The sequence below is a fragment of the Cydia pomonella genome, chromosome 19, assembly GCF_033807575.1.
Source record: "Cydia pomonella isolate Wapato2018A chromosome 19, ilCydPomo1, whole genome shotgun sequence".
Lineage (NCBI taxonomy): Eukaryota > Metazoa > Arthropoda > Insecta > Lepidoptera > Tortricidae > Cydia > Cydia pomonella.
Window position 1 is genome coordinate 13,035,161 of NC_084721.1, and position 22,871 is coordinate 13,058,031.

Below are 22,871 nucleotides of genomic sequence, written 5' to 3' on the forward strand. Positions count from 1 at the left end.
AAAAGATGGATTGGCTGAATTTATCAGTTTCCATTCATCTCAGTCAAAGGTTAACCATGAAGACAATAGTTTTGTTAGGACAAATTCTGTAAAATTACCTAAATTAACAATCCCTAACTTTTCTGGAAAATATCAAGAGTGGATGACATTTAGGGATTTATTCGTGTCTATGATCCACAACAACCACTCCTTAGATAATGTGCAAAAGTTGCAATATCTAAAGAGTTATTTAACAGGAGAAGCAGAGCAGATGCTGCATAACATACCGGTGTCAGACTCAAATTATGATCGAAGTTGGAGTTTATTAGAGCAACGATACAATAATAAAAAGTATCTATCACATTGCATACTAAAACGTTTATTACTGAGCCAAAAGAACGCAGCTTCTGAATCTCCTGCTTTTCTAAAAGATCTGTTAGACACGTCAACAGATTGTTTGAGTGCATTGTCTAACTTAGGCATTGATGTCTCCACATGGGACATCATAGTTATACATCTGTTGACATTAAAGTTAGATCCAGAATCACATAAGCAATGGGAGCTTAATGTAGCAGCTAACTCGGTTTCAGATACATTGCCTACCTTTGATCAGTTCAAAGAGTTCTTGACCAGCCGGTACAGAGCTTTAGAGTTCATTGAGCCGAGAAACATCAATAAGATCACCACTGCTTACGAGAAACATTCAAGTAGTAGTTCAAGCAAACAAAATGTATTTCATGTTGCTAGCGCATCCGTTATAGCATGTGAATTTTGTAGAGAGCCCCACAAACTGTGTTTTTGCAAGAAGTTTGCAAACCAAGACTATATTACTAAACATGAATTTGTAACAAAAAATAGAATGTGTTACAATTGTTTAGGAAGTAATCACACTGTTAGATTTTGCCAAAAAACCACTAGCTGTCGAATTTGTCACAGAAAGCACCATTCCTTGCTTCATTCAAGGAAGGTCCCAACTTCAGCTGTCAATTTAGAGAACGTAGATCAGGTAGCTGAAGGTGTTTCGGAAGAAGCCACACACGTCACTCCAGAGAACAAACAAACAAAAACCACGCCGATTGTCAACTGCCTTGCGACAAAGATTGCTAAAGAAGAAACTTTATTACCCACAGCCCTTGTAAAGGCTGAGTCGCAGACAGGTGATTATCATGTGATACGCGCGTTGATAGATCAATGCTCACAGGCTTCGTTTGTCACTGAAGCTGTTGTGAAGGCATTAGGGATAAAGAAAATTCCCATAGAGAGTTCAATTACAGGATTAGGTGGCGAACAGACCTCTGAGGTCCCTAAATATTCAGTTGAGTTGAAAGTTCAATCGTTCACCGATCCAACCTACAATATGGTATTGAAGGCGTATGTTGTAAAGAAGATCACTACTTACCTCCCAAGCGAGAAGGTAGTAGCCCCAGAATGGGCTGAGTTAAAGCAGATCAAGTTGGCTGATCCAGCGTATAGTTCACCCAATAAAGTAGATATATTGATGGGAGGCAAGGTTTATTGCCATATAATTATGGACAGACTGCTTAAAGGTCCAAATGGATTTCCGTTAGCTCAGCGCACCACGCTCGGGTGGATTTTATCTGGCCCACAAGATTCGATGAATATAAATGAAAATGTTACCATCTTACACACGCAGGCTCGTAATAGTACAAAGTATTCCCCCAAACCTTCAATTCACTCCAACCTGCTGACTGGAGAAAAACAAGAGACCAAAAATCGCTTTGTATCTAAATCGCCCAGAGAACGGAGAAAAGAGAACAGGAACATGATGAAGTTGCATTTCCTTGATGAAACCACCTGCAAAAGTCCAAGTAAGATTGAAGATAAAAGGTAATTTAGAATGGAAGCCTTTAAAGGACATACGAGTAACAAAATCTAGATACAAGCCAAGAGAAAAAATCTACTTACCATACAGAGCAATTATCGGCAAACGAGCAGCTCCTGAAAATAAAATGAATAATATAATACAGAATAATATAATACTTACCTGGAGTTAACAATAAGAGAAATTTCAGCATCCGGTGACACTGCTGTTGATATCGGTACCTGCAATAAAAGAAAATTTAGTATCTAATATGTATAGCACATGCTATAATAGCAACGATATATTTTATACAAGCAAAGTAAAATCATTTTAGTGATTGAACCTGGAGCATGATTATATTCAAAAATATTTTACTTACCGTGATCGGTGGTCTTCTCTAATAAAATCTTGTATCCCAGATGATCGTATTTTCTGTTAAAAATTAGATCTCATTTAGTTTTTAAAAGCTTTCAAACGTAATGTAAATGCGAATAAGAAGTTCATCACTTAAAATTACGATTATTTACTTCATTGATTCTCATTATATATTCTTAGAAAAACTGAAGTTGAGGATATCCTTTGAAGACAGGGAATATTCTGCCTTTAACTATTTTTGTCTTTTACAAAAAGTGGTTTCTCGGTAGAATGATTAAACAACGTTATATCTGTGTTTTGTTAAATATTGTTTTGAGTTCTTTTTAAGCGTTTACTTACCTACTTTAGTTCAAAACTGTCTTAGCAGTTACATGTTTTAATGGATTGAAAGATAACGTAGATTTATACTTTAGTATGATTCTAAAGAGTTCATGTTATGTTGTGAAGTTAACGAGTTTTATGTTGTGTTTATGTATGTACGTTAAATAAAACTGAACCCACCAAATTTGATTTGTATTCAGTTCAATTTTGATTACTTGGTCACTTCATGGTGGGCGGTTATGATGAAGGACATGTTGTCCTTGGTGGGCGGTATGTATAAAACGCCTAAGTAAATATGGTTACTCAATTTCCCGGTAGATGTAGCTTTTTATTTCTACAACTAGCGAACGGTTGTGTATCGTGGATTTTATAAGATATTAATTTTGTTTTGTGTTTTTGAGACGATTTGTGAGGTTGATAGTTCAGCCGAAATAAACATACTTCCGTTTATAATTAAACGAGGTGTTTGATTTTGAGCTTTCCCCTTCGAGACCAGAGTACAGAATATACAATTATTATTATTTGTACACAGGAACTAATTAGGTACCTACGTATACAGGAAAAACATCTTCATTAATTTTACATTCAATAGTGTATAACAGAGATCTATAAATATAAGTACCTACCTATATAATCTGTCGCTGTTTCATATAACTCACAAATTACACTATAGTACCTAAGCCATTGTGCGCCCGCGCCCAGACCTAGCGAATGCGCTGTGAGGACGTACACAAGTTTGCTGTACATTGCGCACTTTATGCGCGTCTTGCATAAGATGCGCTATTTAGGCGCGCCGTATGAAGTAAACATGCGTGTGCACTCTTATAAAGTAGGTATGAAATGTAGGTACCTACCTTAGGGGGCGTCCATAAATTACGTGAGATGGAGGAGGGGGTCGAGTCAAATCTCATCTAATCTCACGTTGGGGAGAGGGGGGGTCTCGACAAATATCACGCAATTTATTCTCTGATTGAAACAAAAAAAAAATTATACTATTTTGGTCCATTTAATCCAAATTGTATGTACATGCTTAAACTAGTCGTAAATAAAAGCACGAACCAAATTGTTTTTTCTTTTTACAATAAACAATCCAACGCGTTTACGTAATAAACCCACATTCTGAAAAATCTCATGTGAGATTGGGGGACGGGGGAGGGGGTTGAATAAAATCTCACGACATCTCACCAAGGGGGGAGGGAGGGTCAGAAAATTGAAAAAAAAACACCTCACGTAATTTATGGACGCCCCCTTATTACCTATTAATCAATACAGGCTAATATTTAGCTAAGTACACCAGTGATGCGAACATTCAATTCGTTTACTTCGTTTAGGCGTAAACTGATTTCAAGTTACTTGGGTATTTTCATGTTTTTATTTTTAGTTTCAGAAAACTGATAGTTTTTTTTTTAATATAATTAAAATTATCTTCTATAAGCATAGATTTCCACACTTTACAATGATGAGTCACTTTTTTACAAAGGTAAATCGTATTCTTAAGGGTATTTCTAACTTACCTATTTATATAGGTACAAAATAATTACCTATAATAGTACAAAATAAGTACAAAATAAGAACCTACCAACAAATTATTGTAACAATACAACCACACATTTCCTAAAAACAAACTAGTGTATCTTGCTGACAATACTGACCTATTTAAAAAGTACTCAATAATTGATGGTGTATTATTATTTGTCCCTGCCGAGCACAAGATGAGAATAGGTGCATTCATATGAATCATTCCTATCTGTCACCACCTCATGTATAGCATATGCATTGGCAGAGGTATGAGCAATTGACAGCCCACCTGCTTCCAGCCAGGCGTCCCTGCACTACATCTATATCTATTGGTGGAGGTTACATGGGGCGGGAACAAATGGGAATACAGCAACTACTACAACTACTAATTGTTGCCCATATTAAGGTTAGACAATACACACACACTCCATTTAGGGGGGAACAAGGATAAAGATTGTTTTGCCCCTGAACAAAAACTACATTTTATACTCAACTTTCTTTTATTAAATTTTTAACAATATATACACATCAAAAATAAATTCCAGAACAAAAATATATATTTTAACAAATATTGACATTCCTTGATTTATAATGGCCATAATACAATTTGCACTTTCCAGATCACTAGTCGTCTGGTTCACATTTTACTTCAATTTCCTTCTTATCAAGCCACGGCTGTTCCCAAATTTTAGCATAGCACGTAAATATATCACCATTGGCAGGTTCTACCGTGAATGTAATCCGTGTCATGGAACCAGCAACTACCTGATGAGTTACTTTGGTGACTTTGATTTCTTTCACATCAATTGGTCCACCTGGATTTGTCTCACAATATTTGGTAAATGACTCTTGAGCCAATTGCATGTACTTTGGGTCATTTGGGTCTTTTTCTGCTTGACCCCCTGGTAGGTTCATTCTGCTTTGCTTTTTTATCCCGTTCCTGAAATACAAGATAGTATGTATTTATTTTAATGAATTTCTACATTTACCCATAGTGCATACCTATGGTGGCTTGGCGAAACTGGTGAGACTATTCTCGCAAAATCAATATCTATTGACAACCGAATACATTTAAATCAAAACAATTGACAATAACAATGGGGGCGTACATAAGTGTTTACATTTACAGACACAATTTTTTTTTTACATCATTCCGATTCGATACAGATAGAAGTTAGTATAATCAATTATTAACTTAGTCCAATGATACTGTACCTATTTAATTGACCTGCAATGAATTAATTTGTTACTAAAGTAGTAGGTACCCAGCGTTTTGCGATTTACGTTACTGCAAAGAGTGATGTGAGTCACTGTCGTCACTTTTTTTTTAATTTAACAAGAGCATTGGCAACGCGGCCGTCGACTAACCACTGTTTATAAAATACAATAGAAGAATTGAATAATTACTTAGTAGTGACTAATAACATACTAAGCATAATAGATAACACTCCACTCATTACCAAAGCTCGTTACTTGCAGTGTTGCCAGCGCATGTCTCCAATTTCATGCCAATTTCGGACGGTGTGTAATCTGAAAAGGGACGGTTTTTATGACAATGGGACGAAAACGAACTTGGAATATTTTATCATAGTTAGTGTATCTCAATATATGTTTAAAACAAATGTGTATTACTGAATATGTATGTGTATGTGTGTTAATATGTGATACTTATGATGTTATGCATTTGTAGATGTGCAGAGCCATAGATGGTAGGATCCTACAGATGTGATACGCGTGCGTCCATGAGGGACAGAACATATGCAACACAGCAAGATGATTGGTCGGATATGGTGGGCAACAAATAATCCGACCAATCATCTTGCTCAATTTAAGGTGGGGAATTTAAAAAATTGTGAGACTGTGACAAGGACAAACAATAATATCGCTTTTTCGCTACTCCTACTGAAAAATACATAAGACTATCCGTTCTGTCAGTTCTTCCCACCACTCATGCCCAATCCATACTTAATACTAGATTCATGGGCAGAGCAAAACAAATTATTTCATATTACCTATTTATTTCTTCATACATTTACATAAAAAAATGAAAACAACATTAAATATAGACCATATTTAATGGTGTTTTCGTTTTTTTTCTCATTCTTTTCAGATTTTGATTTAAGTTTTTGGATATATAGAGTTCGTGTCCTCAAAAATATTCTAGCGAAAACGTATAGAATTTCCGTAAATAAAGGGAAAATTACATACATATCTTTTGTCCATAATAAAGATTTCGTGTTTATTCTGATCAGAAGGGAAAGCCTGAACCTACCAATTTTCATATCAATCGAAATCTGAGAAAAAAATATAAACTGGCACATTTACTTATTCATTTTATAAACGTACCGTCGAACCTAGCGACGTCGCTATTTGGGCTATGTATTTGATTCAGATACTGTTAGTTAACTTTGTTTTCTCTCGCAAAATAATCTAGATATGTTCTTCTGAGATAATGTCAGAGATTATCATCTCCCCTGTAAGACTAAAAGTCTATATTCCCAATGCAAACTACATAATGAAACTATAGCAGTTGTACCCAAATAATTACGAAAAAATAGACAATTATTTAATTTAATACTTACACAAATACAATAGGATTCACCACGTTACCAAAGTTTGCCGTTTCTTTGACCGACCGATCAAATGGTTGTATGAGTTTCTATACTTTCAACTGAATGAACGCTTTAAAACAAAATAATTTTGGAAAACTTTCAACTTTACCTTGATTACAGTGTTTCTCTGACTCTCGCTAGTCGCTTTCAGGAGGCCTACCGCAAAAATCGAAGTTCGTCAATTGCGGGCATTTTTCTCTGTCACTCTAATTACGTCTTAGTGAGAGTAATAGAGAAAGATCCCCGCAATTTGCGAATTTCGATTTTCCCGGTAGGCCCCCAGTCCTCGACGTTACCACAGATAATGGCTACAACAAAACAAACTAAAACTAAACTAAGGCGAGTAGTAGATTAGATACAAACGCGGAAACTATTTTTGTTACGTAAGTTACATTTCTGATGTTGGTACACCTGTCAAACACTATAGGCTATTACAAAGTGAGATATGAAGCTTTATAAAATTATATATAAGCGAATGCTACACATTCGATATTCGCCGTGGATGGAAGATATTTATCGACCATGTAGCAAAGTAAATTGTCGTTCGTCACTTTGAAATTAATTATTTTAGGCACTCGATGCCCAAAAGGGACGGTAGCTTGGAAGGGGCGGGAAAGGGACGGTGTGGCATTAAAAAGGACGGAAAACCGTCCCTTTTAGGACGATCTGGCAACGCTGGTTACTTGAGTCACTGTCAACCTATGCTGTCAAGGCTGTCAACAATGTCAACATACAAGTTGAGCCAATCATGTCACTTGAGTGAATAATATACAGCCATGATAATGTTGGGCTCGATAATGGGCATCCATAATGGAAATGAATTAGTTGACTGCACCATTCGGCTGAGTACTTATTATGATACTCATAATATGAAACTGAATGTGAGCTAGCCCGGACTCCTGTGAAATTTCTTAGTTTTAAGTTTAAACTAACAATTGCACAGTCTGTGCTATAAAAATTGTTGCAGAGTTATAATCGGACCAGGATAAGTCTGCAGCGAGTTTGAAAGCATAGAGCGTGGAAGTGTTAATATACGGGATAGTCATAATTTCATAGACATCTGACGTTTAAGATCTACGCTTCTACGCTTTGTGTTAGCAAATTCGATGCAGACTTATCTTGGTCTAACTTTAGTACCATGAAGAACTCGGGCCAACTGGAGTGGGGGCGAGTAATGGCCTGACCAAATGCACCAATTTCAAATTTCATTTATTTAATTCGTGTAACATGACCCATATAATTTGTTAGTATACAATATTACTTATTATCTCTAATGTTAGTAAATAATTAATAAATTACACATAATATGGGCTGCAGGAAACATGCATCTCACAGCAGTGCCTCAAGTACGGACAGTCGAACCTGTCCGCAATATAGCCCAGGATGGGCAATAATCGATCGATTGAATTCGTTGCGCCTACTTAGCCAACGTAGTATCTCTATATAGTTTGTGGCCAGCAGTTATCTCCAATCGCATGCCATTTGTTGCAAGGCCTGTAGGTAGAAGCCTCAATGCTTAAGGGCGTCACCAGCTGATGGGCTAGCGGGGGCAGCTCATATGACGTCTGACCAAGAGTGCATCTTTCCAGCATCTTACATATGAAGAGGGATGGGGAGTCTAAGAAGTCTTAAGTGTCATCGGATTTTCGGCTTCTTAGAGCGTTGACTCTTTCTCTCTCGTTTTCTCCCATATTATCTTTCTAAAGACCGATGATGTGCGATATTTATCACCGAGCACTGTAATATTTTACTATATTTTTGTATTGTAGGCACTATATATGATGAATATGATGATGAATGTTTAAGAATAAATGTCAAAGTCAATTGGGCATGAATGAAATACATCTATTACGAGTATGTCTTCCTTAACCTGAATCTTTAATCGACCGATTTATCGTTCTTATTACTTTATCATTGAATGACCCGTGTCCTGACTAACGTCGAGTACTTGCTGCTGTAACAAGTCAAGGCACGCGTCTTTGTGAATGACACGATCTATATTTGACCAAATGTAACTGCATCATTTTCGTTTGTGAGATGACCTGAGAATATTTGAGTAAATACTTCCATGTGTTGTCAAAGAACTTAGTTACTGACAGGTATATAGTCCAAATAGGTACCCTTTTGGCTTGTACAATGATACAGTCAAGCGTGGACACAAATGATTTTGTACGCAGAGGGTGTGAGATATCTCTGTAGCTGATTGTCCAATGCATAACTCCCCGTATGCTCTGAGTACTCGGCTTAAGAGGTGCTTGGATTTAAAGACCTACCGCCTGCCACCGCTGCTGCTGGGCCTACCGCTAACATGGAAAAGTCCAAAATCGTTATCTTCCTCCCTATCTCACTTGCATATTCTAGCTTTAGGCGGTCATCACACTGGGTGCGATTCGCACGTCGCTCCGATGTTTGAGCGAGACAACGCTATGCTCGTATTATGGCGACATCCAGCTCGCACATCGGAGCGACGTGCGAATCGCATCCAGTGTGATAACCTCCATAGAGAAGCAAACGATTTTTGGTTATACAATGTCGGCTCTGATAATGTAAGTGGACTAGGAAAAAATACGCAGTAACATGTTTTACCATTTATTTGAAAAATAAGTTCTGTAATGTAATAAAAACATGAAACCATGATTCGCATTTCTTAATTCTTCTTCAAACCGGTACAAAATGGACCCTTACTGATCATCCAAATCACACGTTTGTTGTTCATCATCAGGATCTTTTTCTTCTAGATCACCATCAATACTACTGTTTGGTTGATTAATATTGCAATCTACGTCAATATCTTTCTTTTTTAACCACGCCTGTTCTACAATCACAGAATGACACGTAATAACTTCACCATTAGTAGGGGTTACAGTGAAATCAATAATCGTCTTGTAACCAGCAACAACTTGTCTGGTCACTCTGGTTACTTTGAGGTCTTTGACATCTATTTGGCCGCCTGGGTTAGTCACGCGGTACTTTTCAAACGATTCTTGCGCCAATTCCTTGTATTTTGGGTCATTAGGGTCTTGCAATGCTACACCGCCAGGGACTTGTCGCTTCACTCTACTTAGCTCCTGAAATACATGGACAAACAGGTATTGGTTTAACAACGAAGTAAGGTTATTGTTTAGGTGCTAATATTGAAAACCGAACTAGTGAAAAATCTTACTGATATTCTATATTTATCATTTAAAATCACCTATAATAACGTAAAGAAACATCTCAAAATGGGCATCAAATTACTTTGCATTTTAGAAGATAAATACAACTTTCAAACGGGTGTGGAATAAAAATGTATACTTTATACCATTTTAAAAACCGGGGGGCCTACCGCGAAAACCGAAATTCGCAAATTGCGGGGATCTTTCTCTTTTACTCTCACTAAGACGTAATTAGAGTGACAGAGAAAAATGCCCGCAATTGACGAATTTCGATTTTCCCGGTAGCCGCCCTGGTCTATCGTTAATTTATTCTGTTACCTTTATTTCCGACGGTTCCACGCAGGTTTCACTGGTCGTGGTCGCGGATAACTGAGCCCCTAGTGTAAATTTATTCAAAATCGAAAAGTGACGTCCGAGTTTGCATTAAGTCTCATTTTGTATGGGATTTAGAAACAGCGCGCCAAGCGGGACGTTTTGGAAACTCAAAATCCCATACAAAATTAGACTTAACGCAAACGCGTACGTCACGTTACGCTATCGAATAAATTTACACTAGGGGTACTGATGTCGCAACAAAATGTCAAAACAGAGATTTGTGTAACTACCCGACGAAAAGTCTAAAAAAGTTTGGGGTAGGCATCACAATTTCAAACCACCCACCATACATGTAGTGCGTGTGTTCGTCGGGTAGTTATACAAATCTCTGTGTTGACATTTTGCCGGGACATCAGGTGTCCGCGACCACGACCAGCCAAGCGTGCGTCGAAACGTCGGAAGTAAAGGTAACAAAATAAATTCACGATAGTCCTCCACGGTTTTTAATATGTTTTAAAATGTGTTCAAAACGTGAAAATAAAAATCTGGCTTTTTCATACATTTTAGCTGAACCATTTTCTATGGGAGGGTGAAAATTATTTTCGCGATTTCGGGGTTGGTCCCATAGTAAAAGTTGCTCAGTATAATCCCAAAACCACCCTGGCAACGGGAATGCACATATTTTTTGGCCACCATGTATATTTGCGTTCTGCTCATAATTCAAATGGACCCACATTGTGTAGCGGAAATGATTATTCCTAAACTACATGTTAATGTAGACAAAACCAACCCAGATCGGTGTCTAAATTAATATCGGACCACACTCGGACCCGATTTGGGCCAGGCCCGTTTATCTTCTAACCCGAAACCCAACTCAAACCAGGGCTATAACCGCGAAAATCGAAGTTCGTCAATTGCGGGAATTTTTCTTTGTAATAAGTCTTGGTGAGGGTAAAAGAGAAAGATCCCCGCAATTTGCGAATTTCGGTTTTTGCGGTAGGCCCCCAAATTCGGACACAACGATTAAGAATTCAAAATACTGCCTTGTCCTAACGGACTATTTTCCTATTAGTTCGATTAATCGGACTACAAGGATTTGTGATTCCGTTTCATCCTACCAATCGGACCAAATGAACTCATTTTTACCTACTATAAAAGTCTAGCCAACTCTATGGCTGCTGCTCGACGCAACGTTGGTGCAACTGCGCAGCGACGCCATTTTCCGTAGAGCTGACTAGAGGCCGATGCTCTTAAGCCGTTAGTGTGGGGTCTCTCTAAGACGGAGTCTTGATACTATATTATTTATTTTTATTTTTACTTACCGAAGTATAGGCAACTCTTGCTAGCAAAGTTGCGAATAGCACAAAATATAGCGGGGACATTATTTAACTATGTCGGACGACGTTCAATCGACAATAAAAGACATTGGTTGTACCTAGTCAACCTTTTATACCGTCACGTTCTGTATCCACAAATGTTCACAGTTGTACAAACAGTGTAAAAAAACACCAGTGTATTCTACAAGTGTAAATAAATTATGATCCTGGGGGCCTACCGCGAAAATCGACATTCGCAAATTGCGGGGATCTTTCTCTTTTGCTCTCACTAAGACGTAATTAGAGTGACAGAGAAAAATGCCCGCAATTGACGAACTTCGATTTTCGCGGTTATAGCCCTGGTTTGAGGTGGGTTTTGGGTTAGAAGATAAACGGGCCTGGCCCAACTCGTAATTTAAATGTTGTTTTCTCTATGACACTGAAGGGCTGCCAGTACATAAATCTTGATTATACAGTCCAACGTCAAAAATTATACGAAAATGATTATACCCGATTTTTTTATTACTTACTTCAAAAACCGACTTGTATTTAGCAAGTAGTAACTAAAATCCCCTAATAAGTTGTCGCGCCAAGCGCGATGTAAGTTGGTAAGTGGTATCAACTAGGTTACTACTTTGTCATGTGGCAACACTGACTGCTCGGATGACAGTTCCGATGGCGGAAAAAGCACGATGGCGCCATTGGGAAGAACAAAATGAAGGTACGTGCATGAGGCGTGGAATGGCGCTGGGTGTGCTGAGAAATTAAGTACTCGGTGTGCCTCCACGCGGTAACGGGAGCCTGCCCTGGTGAGTGTTTATACACATATTTACGCTTATATAATCGACATCCTAGCTGCATGGGAGTGGAACAAGGGGGTTGACCAACGGTCCTTGGTTAACGTAGTTTCACTAAGGAGTAGTCCAATCTTGAGGTGTATGTACCTAGACAACAAGGACATTGGACAGGGAAGCCCGTAGCTTCATGGAGTGTGTACCGGAAGCACACAGGCAAAGCATGTAGTACGGTCGGTTATGAGTTGGAGTACAAGGGCCGGGTCTAGGGGGCAGGCTTATGGAGGACCCCGTGGGGGCATCGCCCCCACGTCCAGGTGGTGTGTAGGACACCAGGGTACTAGTCGGTAGTACCTAGTCTGGAGGCGAACCGATCGTACGGATGAGTCACTCTGGATAGGCCAGTAGACTAGACTCTCATATTGATGCGTGCGATGCCAACTCTGAAGTAAATGTACTGTACATGTAACAGTGTGGTCGAAGGTGACCCCCTTCTCCTACTCTCATGTGGCATGGTATTATATGTATTGATGATGTGATATATATTTTGTTGCCCAAGCGAATTTATACCCGTTTGGATTCAGGCACTTGTGTTACACAAGGTGGGTATAGAAGGCGCGACAAAATTGGTGGAGATGATCTGAGATTTTAGATGATGGGAAGCCAGATTAAGTTTGGCTATTCCATCTGTAGATCACTTTGAAGGGCCTTGTAGCGGAGATTGTCAAATTAAGTTTTGAATTGTTTGAGCTCAAGGTACCCGGTTGGCGTATTTTCTTTTGAAAATACGTACGAAATTAATTATTATTACTTTCACAGCATGCGACGAGTTTATTAAAGAATTAAAACGGAATGTTGTTTCAATCCCGTAATACTAATTTAACCTTTGTTTCGTTTTTGTGGTAAAAGGGTGCACCCTAGGCTAGATTAAGTATTGGGCTACATTAAAATATTACCTAACTGTTATGATTATACACTCGATCGTTGTTGTGTAATTATTATTTTAAGATATATTCATAAGGTATTTTTGTTATGTTGGCTATCATACCTTTTATATAGATGGTATTAGATAATTGTTCCTTTTTTACCTTATCTATGTCCTTAAGCGTACGTTCAGATTTCATCACTTTATTTTTAGTGATAAACGAACGAGCGTGGTATAGAATGTCAGATGAAGGGTAACTATAAATTACCTTTTATTCAATAGATTACTTATGATAATATATATTTCTTATTCGCGTTTAATTAGATTTACTATTTGGTAAATTTACCGATAAGTCAAACAATCTTCCAGACATGAATGAAAATCGGAACGCACCACTGCGCACTGGCAATCCTAGCAAGACCCAACGTCAAGAGAAAAAAACAACGAGGAAAAAACAGAAATTTCGCGGTATTCAAAGTTACTCGAGCGACTTGAGCGAGTGGCGTCTTCAAGTTTCTTGCTTAAGCTTATCATTAAGTGTATTAGGCAGTTGATAAATCACAGTGTTGTGGGGATTGCGGTCTCAGTTCTGGTACAGGGAATCATTTCCAAAGCGAGTTGCAGCACAATTGCAGGTACGAATAAGTTGTAATGTAGTTGGTTAAGCCGCCATGGCGCCGTCGGCCTCTCGGCGACAAAGTTTATCTTAGAATTATCAACAAATATGTTAGGTCGTTTTGTAAAATGTGGTCATTTTGGTATTCTGTGTACATTACAGCTGCACCAAGAAGCAGGGAATGTACCTGACCGGTTCGAGACGTGTTTTGTGAGACGTAGCATACGCGTGTTCATTCCACCGCCCGGAACGAAAAAAAAGAATAAGTTGTTTACTTGTACGGCAGCACGGTTTCCTGGGTGAGTTTAAACCATGAATACGTAAAGATGTATGTTATTTGTTGGGAACATTCGACATGAAATCACTGGAAAAAACAACATTAGGCTGAAGAAAGTAATGGGAAGCACGGTAGTGCCTCCGCCAAGACGAATACTACCTACATTTTTGAATTACATAGTATTTTGTAGAATTCTGGCGTTGAGTAGCCACGATATCGCCATAATGGTTATTTATACGCCAAACGAGTGTAGGCTAACTAACTGTGTTAATTATTTTCAGCTGGCATCATGGCAAGTTTATACAGTCGGGTTAAGCTGCGCCATGAAAAGTTACTAACGGTGACTGCGGACTCTCAGGCCCTCTGGGAGCAATTGCAAGCAGACGGAGTTGTCAGTGAAGACAAGTTCACGGCACTCCACCTAAAATTGAAACAGTGCTTGGGGACCTTTGAGAAGGAGATATTTCAATATTTAAGTGTGGTGCCGGATGCAGACGTGGTTAGCATGACACAGGATCAACTCAAGGCCGAAGATATATTGACAGAACTGGAAATTGCATGGCAGATTAACAAGAGGCGAAGTGGAGCTGTCAATAAGTCAAAGCTACCCGAGTTGAGCCTGCCAACCTTCTCAATTCAATTCAATTCAATTCAAATATACTTTATTCATGTAGGCCTAGCAACAAGCACTTATGAATAGTAAGACAGTATTACATATAATTATCTTAATCTATCAGAGCAATTTATTGATGTTGTAAATATTATTCCATATATAATACTAATGAATATAATTCATAGATCAAATTTAATACTAAAACTTTCACAAAATACAGTCATACAAAAAAAAATGTATAAAAAATACTAGTCTAGATTGTTTCTAGAATAAATTCTAAATGTCAAACAAATATAATAAAAACAACAAAGGAAATACATGCATTGGAATATCCATTTCATCATCATTATTCAAATATAATAAATAATTAATCATTTCGAATCACAATTAATCCCACGTTGTTTTATCATTCATGTAGTCTTGTGTGGTATAATAAGCTTTAGAAATAAGTTTACGCTTTACATGATTCTTAAATTTATTAATTGGTAACTCAGTAATATGGTTTGGAAGTTTATTATAAAATCTCACACAATTACCCATGAATGATTTTTTAATTTTATGGAGCCGAGTGAAGGGCACGGCGAGCTTATGTTTATTTCTAGTATTAATATTATGAATGTCACAATTTTTCTTAAAATCGGCAATATTTTTATGCACATACAGAATATTCTCATAAATGTATTGACAGTGCACTGTCATGATGTCAATTTCCTTAAATTTATCTCTCAGTGAGTCTCTATGGTTCATTTTATATATTGCTCGAATAGCCCTCTTCTGCAGAACAAAAATGGTATTTATCTCTGAAGCACCACCCCACAGTAAAATACCATATGACATAATGCTATGGAAGTAACTAAAATATACTAATCGAGCTGTTTTGACATCAGTTAACTGACGGATTTTGCTTACTGCAAAAGCTGCAGAACTCAGTCTATTCGAAAGAGTAGCAATATGGGGACCCCACTGGAGTTTAGAATCTAAAGTTATACCAAGAAAAACTGTACTATCAACTAATTCCAATTCCTCATCCTTCACAATGACACTTGTTTGTACATGCCTTACATTACTAGTGACAAACTTAATACATTTAGTCTTATTCTCATTTAACAATAAATTATTAACATTGAACCAATTTACTACTTTAGAAATAGCATCGTTTACATCATTGTTAGCTTGTTGCTGTCGTTTGACTTTGAAAATAAGTGAAGTGTCGTCTGCAAACAATACTATATCATGGTGGGTCTTTACAAGGAATGGCAAGTCATTTATGTAGATAAGGAACAGGAAAGGTCCCAATATTGACCCCTGTGGTACACCCATAGAGACCAATGACCCCGGTGATCGCTGTCCATTCACATCGACCCTTTGTATTCTACCATTTAAGTAGGACTTAAGTAAATCCAGTGCCGCTACTCTAACTCCATAATAGTGTAGTTTCCTGATTAATGTTTCATGACAAACGCAGTCGAAGGCCTTAGACAAATCACAGAAGATACCTATAGCATCTCGTGACTCCTCCCAGGCATCGAAGATATGCTTAATTAGCTCAACACCAGCATCGGTTGTCGAGCGACCCCGTGTAAAACCAAACTGCTTATTATGCATTAAATTATTGACGTTATTATGCATGAAATTATTCTCCGGCGATAAGCTGAAATGGTGCGAATTTTGGGACCGATTTGCTGCCAATGTAGACCAGAGACAGTTACAGGAATCAGAGAAACTTATGTACCTCCTGAGCTGCCTAAAAGGTGCAGCTCTTGAAACGGTTTCAGGAATGGCAGCTACCAACGCCAACTACTCGGTTGCAGTGGATACTTTGAAGCAACGTTATGGGTCAACTGACACTTTAATAGACGCACATTATACAGCACTCAACCAACTTCAAAAGGCAGACCATACTAGTACCAGCTGCCGGAGTGTTCTGGATAGTGTTGAGCGAAATCTCAGGGTGTTGGAGAAGCTCGGGGAACCAGTTGGAGGCAACCATTTAAGAGCGCTGGTATTATCAAAGTTCCCAGAAAGGGTGATCCATGAGCACCACCTCATAGGTGAAGGTACTGACTTGAAGGCCATCAGAAATAATTTAGACCGCATAATCACGGCAATGGAGAAGTCAGCAGCTACAGTAGTACCAACTCCAGAGACCATTGCCGTGCCTGGTAGTAGCACAACTGAGGCACTGCAAGTCCGTACAGAGGTAAGGTCTTTGAGTAGCCGGAAGCGGAAACATGCGGGAAATGCTGGTGCAGGTGCACCACCTTCAAAGCGACCAAAAAGGGCATGCTTGTTTTGCAATCTGAAAGGACATGCTAGCAGGGACTGTCGAAAATACAGTACAGTTGAAGCTCGTCAGAAGCAAGTGACAGGAAGGTGTCTACACTGCCTTCGACGCAATCATACAACATCATCCTGCAAGCGCAAGATTGCTTGCTTCCGCTGTAAAGGAGACCACCTGCTCATATTCTGTCCCAATCCGGCCTCAGATGACCGCAGTGGCAACTCTTCAAAATCCTCTAACTAAGAAAAGTAGCAAAGGCAGAATCTTCTTAGACTGCGGTAGTCAGCGGAGTTACATTACTCTAGCAGCTGCAAAAAAGTTAGGCCTGCCTACCCTCCAGGAAGACCTGCTACTCATATTCACCTTCGGAGCTTCTGAACCTCGGGAGACATCGACCCCCTCAACAACAGTCAACATCCTGACGAAACGCAATGTCACCAAGCAGTTTACGGTGAACGTCGTACCAAGAATCACAGACAGAGTTCCGGTGACATCCTTCAAGTATCCTGGAGTCGATATTGTTGCTGATGATGAGACAGTTGGAGAGGTTGTAGATGTACTCATCGGAAATGATTTCTTTGGCGCTATCCTCAGAGAAAGAAAGATCCAGGTGTCGGAAGATTTTTGGTTATTGGATACTGATTTTGGATGGGTGCCTACAGGGAAGCTTACATCTGAAGAAAGAAGTGAGGCCCTCTCAGTGGTCACATATTGTCAGTGTCACACTCCTAGCTGTCCGTATTTCAGTGAGCCAGATCTGCCTTTAAGAAACATAGATGTAAGGTTCTTATGGTCATTAGAGAACCTAGGGATCACAGACTCACCAAAGGCTACGAGACAAGAAGAAGCAGTTCGTCACTTCAATGAGACTGTGCAATATCAGGAAGGCCGGTACTTAGTAAAATGGCCCTGGATTGAGTACCCACCAGAATTGCCATCAAATTTTGGATTGGCCTTAGGTCGATTGAAGAGTAACGTGAAGAGACTGGACTTGCAGTTAATTAAGGAGTACGACTCGATCTTGAGGGAACAACTGGATCTAGGAATTATAGAAGTCGTTACGAGAGGGTCAGAATTGAACGGAGACCACCCAATTCACTACCTCGCCCACCATATCGTGAAACAAGATGGCGCCAAGGGGAGGATAGTATACGACGCTAGTGCCAAAAGTACTGGACAGAAAAGCCTCAATGAGTGCCTTTACAGCGGACCTTCTATGTTAGAAGACCTAACTGCATTACTTTTGAAGTTCCGAACAAAGAAGTATGGCATACTGGCTGATGTAGAGAAGGCGTTCCTACAAGTAGCACTTCAAGAGGATGATCGCGATGTCACAAGGTTCCTCTGGTTAAAGGACACGACCAAGGAAGTGACGGAGGATAACCTACTGTATCTGAGGTTCTGCAGAGTACCTTTTGGAGTTGTTGCTAGTCCATTCTTACTGACAGCAACGATCCGACACTACATAAGCCAGTCAAACAAGGCCTTGCTGAAACAAGTCGCTGACAAGTGCTATGTGGATAACCTAGTGACTGGAGCCGATACCTTGCAGGAGGCTAAGCAGATCTATGACCAAGCAAGAACGGTGTTTGAACAACTGTCTATGAATATGAGGGACTGGATATCAAACAATCAGAGCTTCATGGATATGATACCAGAACATCATAGGTCAGTCAAACATGGACTGGTCAAAGTGCTTGGACTTATGTGGAATGTCGAAGAAGATACGCTGAAACTGAATTTGACTGAGGACCACTTCAGCACAGATCCTCCGATAAACACAAAGAGAAAAGTTCTTCGGGCTCTAGCACGTGTGTATGACCCCTGTGGCTTTGTATGCCCACTCATGTTGTCAATGAAGCTGATCTTCCAGGATATCTGTGAAAAGAAATGTAAATGGGATACAGAACTACCTATGGAGTTGACACAGTCTGTGAAAATTGTCATGGAAGGTCTGAAATCCATAGTGGACACAGAGGTGCCTAGGTACCTTGGTACAGATGTCTCAAGGAGTGACCTTAAGTACCACTTGCACTGTTTCACAGATGCTTCCAAAGACGCTTATGCTGCCGTTATCTACCTTAAAGTGATTGAAGACGGACAAGGAAAATCAGTCTCTCTGTTGATGGCAAAATCGCACGTGTCACAGACCAAAGACAAAGACGAATTAAAAATTCCTAAATTGGAACTACTAGGATTTCTGATAGGAAGCAGACTCCTGAAATACGTAAGGAACCAACTTGATCTTGATATTGAGAAAGAATATTTGTGGTCAGATAGTTTGGTTGTACTTAGTTGGATGAGGTCAAACAAACTGCTTCCACCCTTTGTCGCCAACAGAGTGAACGAAATCAAGCGTGACCACCCTAACACAGAGATGTTCTACGTTCACACAAAAGCAAATCCTGCTGATATTGCTACGCGTCCAGAACTGTTTGAAGAGAAAAGGCAACTTTGGTTTAACGGACCAGAGTTTCTCGTTAATAAAGAATCCTGCTGGCCCCAAAATAGACTCTACGAGGCACATCAGAACCTTCTGTCTGTTGGGGAGGTCCTGGGTGACAACCCAGGTGAGCTGACACACGAAGTATCCATTGGTGAGGTTGCAGACCAGAGTAAGACCCCCGAGCAAGGAAGTCCCAGTGATCCCGTTGAACCAATGGAAACCCAGGATTCGAGCATACCTACAGAGAGTGGTGAATATCCTACTGATGGAAGCATGGAACTCGACAATCCTGCCGATGAAGGAGGTATCCAGCAGCAGACCATTGTGGCCAAAATAGTGTCCGAGATAAAAGATCTACAAAGGAAGCACTTCCAAGAAGAACTAAATGGCAAAAGAACACATTTAGCACGAAACTTAGATCTCTTTGTTGATGTAGACGGCTTTCTTAGGTGCCGTGGGCGTATGGCGAACACCACCTGGAGCTATGACATGAAGTATCCGATACTACTACCAAAAAATTCCGAGTTCACTGACAGAATCATAAAGGAGACGCATGAGAGTAACTACCACGTCGGTGCTCCACACACACTGAGTAACATCAGGGAACGGTATTGGATACCCCAAGGGAAAGCCCAGGTAATGAAGGTGTTAAAGCGATGTACCCAGTGTGTAAAACACGGCGGCGGTCCGTATCGTTTACCAGCCACACCGGCGCTGCCTCCAGAACGAGTAAATTATAGCAGACCCTTCACTTTCACTGGTGTTGACTATCTGGGACCGCTATTTGTGAGTACCCAGACTGGTAAAGAGAAACGATGGGTAGCCTTATTCACGTGTTTGACAGTAAGAGCGATACATCTTGAAATCGTGAAGGACCTTTCGGCAGAAGAATGTCTCCTAGCCTTGCGACGATTTATAGCTGCTAGAAACAAGCCACAACGAATGTACTCGGATAATGCGACTTGTTTTAAGTTAGTCGCTGAAATGGTACAACAGCCATACTGCATTAAGAATGACATCCAGTGGAAATTCATATGTCAACTAGCACCGTGGCATGGAGGGTTTTACGAGCGGCTAGTGGCCTTGGTGAAGCATTGCCTTAAAAGAACCCTAGAAAAACACCTTCTCAATGATACCAGACTACTGACAGTGATAAAGGAAGTGGAAACAGTACTGAATTCAAGACCACTGGCAAGAGTTGGTACAGAAGTGGAACATGTCCTCTGCCCGGCAGATTTCATAAGCCTAGGACAATGTTTGACCATGAGACCATCTGCCGTGGATATTCCGACTTGTAACACTGCTACGAAGAGCGACCTGTTTGAGAGCTGGAAGAGAGGATGCAATATCCTAGAAGAATTTAAGAGGATGTTCGTCAAGCAGTATCTTGCTAGCCTGAGAGAAAGGTACAACAACTCTCCCAAGCAGCCTAGAGTTAAATCTCATCGATCACCACAAGTAGGCGACCTTGTACAGGTTAAATCGGACCTCAAGAACAGAAACCTCTGGAAAGTGGGGAAGATCCACGAGCTGATCAGGGGAAGTGATGGTGAATGTAGAGTAGCGAGGGTCAAGGTTGACGATTCTTCCTTGACACGTTCCATTGGCCATCTCTACCCGCTGGAGGTAGATGACGAGACGCCTGTGGTAGAACCGGTAGCGGCAGACTCGACTGAGATGCAAGAGGACAGCGGGGAGTTGGAGGCTCCAAACAGTTCAAATCCTCATACACCTGCACTTGATGAACGGCCGGATGTCGACGTGGATACTCTGGCTGGATGTGACATGACCCGTAACAATGAAGTCCCACCACCAGAGGAGCAGCCAGAAGAAAGAGGCGTTGGCAGAATCAAGCGGATCGCAGCCATTCGCGCCAGGGATAAAATCCTGGAGTGGACGCGACACCTGCTTGCCTTGCTACAGTAACCTTCCTTGTTCTGGGGAGTGTCGCGCCAAGCGCGATGTAAGTTGGTAAGTGGTATCAACTAGGTTACTACTTTGTCATGTGGCAACACTGACTGCTCGGATGACAGTTCCGATGGCGGAAAAAGCACGATGGCGCCATTGGGAAGAACAAAATGAAGGTACGTGCATGAGGCGTGGAATGGCGCTGGGTGTGCTGAGAAATTAAGTACTCGGTGTGCCTCCACGCGGTAACGGGAGCCTGCCCTGGTGAGTGTTTATACACATATTTACGCTTATATAATCGACATCCTAGCTGCATGGGAGTGGAACAAGGGGGTTGACCAACGGTCCTTGGTTAACGTAGTTTCACTAAGGAGTAGTCCAATCTTGAGGTGTATGTACCTAGACAACAAGGACATTGGACAGGGAAGCCCGTAGCTTCATGGAGTGTGTACCGGAAGCACACAGGCAAAGCATGTAGTACGGTCGGTTATGAGTTGGAGTACAAGGGCCGGGTCTAGGGGGCAGGCTTATGGAGGACCCCGTGGGGGCATCGCCCCCACGTCCAGGTGGTGTGTAGGACACCAGGGTACTAGTCGGTAGTACCTAGTCTGGAGGCGAACCGATCGTACGGATGAGTCACTCTGGATAGGCCAGTAGACTAGACTCTCATATTGATGCGTGCGATGCCAACTCTGAAGTAAATGTACTGTACATGTAACAGTGTGGTCGAAGGTGACCCCCTTCTCCTACTCTCATGTGGCATGGTATTATATGTATTGATGATGTGATATATATTTTGTTGCCCAAGCGAATTTATACCCGTTTGGATTCAGGCACTTGTGTTACACAAGGTGGGTATAGAAGGCGCGACATAAGTAGCGCTGAAGCACAGCATAAAAAAGTAAAACACGTCTCACAAACACCCATCATATAGAACACCAAACCGATAAATGGTGAGTCTAAAGAGAAAAACCACACAAACCGTCACCGTATCGTATTCTCAAGTTGGCAATACGTCTCTGTTAATCCCGTGCTGAAATAGAAATGCGAAATAACCATTCGCGTTTTTTCGTATCCAATTATACCGAACGACTACATATACATAATAGATACGATAATCAGTCCGATTATACGAAATTCGTATCGAATTATACGATCTGGCAGCCCTACTCACTGACAATATTCGTGTGAAAGAGATGCAGATAACAAAATTTAAATTTTTGATGTTCGTTGCAAACATGGAGGTACACATGAGATATAGACATGAAATGCAGAAGGGCTCAGATGTCCGAACATAATGCACTTATGGAACTTTCAGTAGGAGTAGCAGAGAAAGCGCTATTATTGTTTGTCCTGGTCATTACAGTCTCATTTTGTTTTATTCCCCACCGTAAATTTTACTATGGTTTATAACCCAATCAAATAGGTTGTTTTTGGTATGTTGTCAGGAATGTTAAAACGTGTTTTTAATTTTGTCGCATTGCGTATGTTCTGTCCCTCACGATCCTTATGGTTGCAAAACACTGCCGACAGTCAGAGTTTACTAGGGATAGATTTCCAGTACACTGGTTGTGGCAAACTGACAGACAAACGAACGG

At 40.3% G+C, this 22,871-nt stretch overlaps 2 protein-coding genes and 1 long non-coding RNA gene across 4 annotated transcripts; 2 read left to right on the forward strand and 1 right to left on the reverse strand.

The window, feature by feature from the left end:
• Positions 1-9,203: 9,203 nt before the first annotated feature.
• LOC133528606 (uncharacterized) lies at positions 9,204-11,531 on the reverse strand. The gene is made up of 2 exons (XM_061866052.1): positions 11,420-11,531; positions 9,204-9,695 (listed from the first exon to the last, which is right to left on the reverse strand). The coding sequence occupies exons 1-2, from the start codon at positions 11,477-11,479 to the stop codon at positions 9,309-9,311; spliced, it is 447 nt and encodes a 148-aa protein (XP_061722036.1). The 5' UTR covers positions 11,480-11,531; the 3' UTR covers positions 9,204-9,308.
• Positions 11,532-13,397: 1,866 nt separating this feature from the next.
• Positions 13,398-15,025, forward strand: LOC133528608 (uncharacterized). Of its 2 annotated transcripts, XR_009801026.1 has the most exons (3): positions 13,408-13,767; positions 13,911-14,047; positions 14,307-15,025. It is a non-coding gene; the product is annotated as an uncharacterized LOC133528608 (long non-coding RNA). The 2 variants fall into 2 exon arrangements; XR_009801025.1 differs by having other exon boundaries at positions 13,398-13,767; positions 13,911-15,025.
• A 1,390-nt stretch (positions 15,026-16,415) lies between these two features.
• LOC133528506 (uncharacterized) lies at positions 16,416-21,291 on the forward strand. The gene is made up of 2 exons (XM_061865894.1): positions 16,416-16,838; positions 17,260-21,291. Exons 1-2 carry the CDS (start codon positions 16,416-16,418, stop codon positions 21,289-21,291), a joined length of 4,455 nt encoding a protein of 1,484 aa, XP_061721878.1.
• The last annotated feature ends 1,580 nt before the right edge of the window (positions 21,292-22,871 follow it).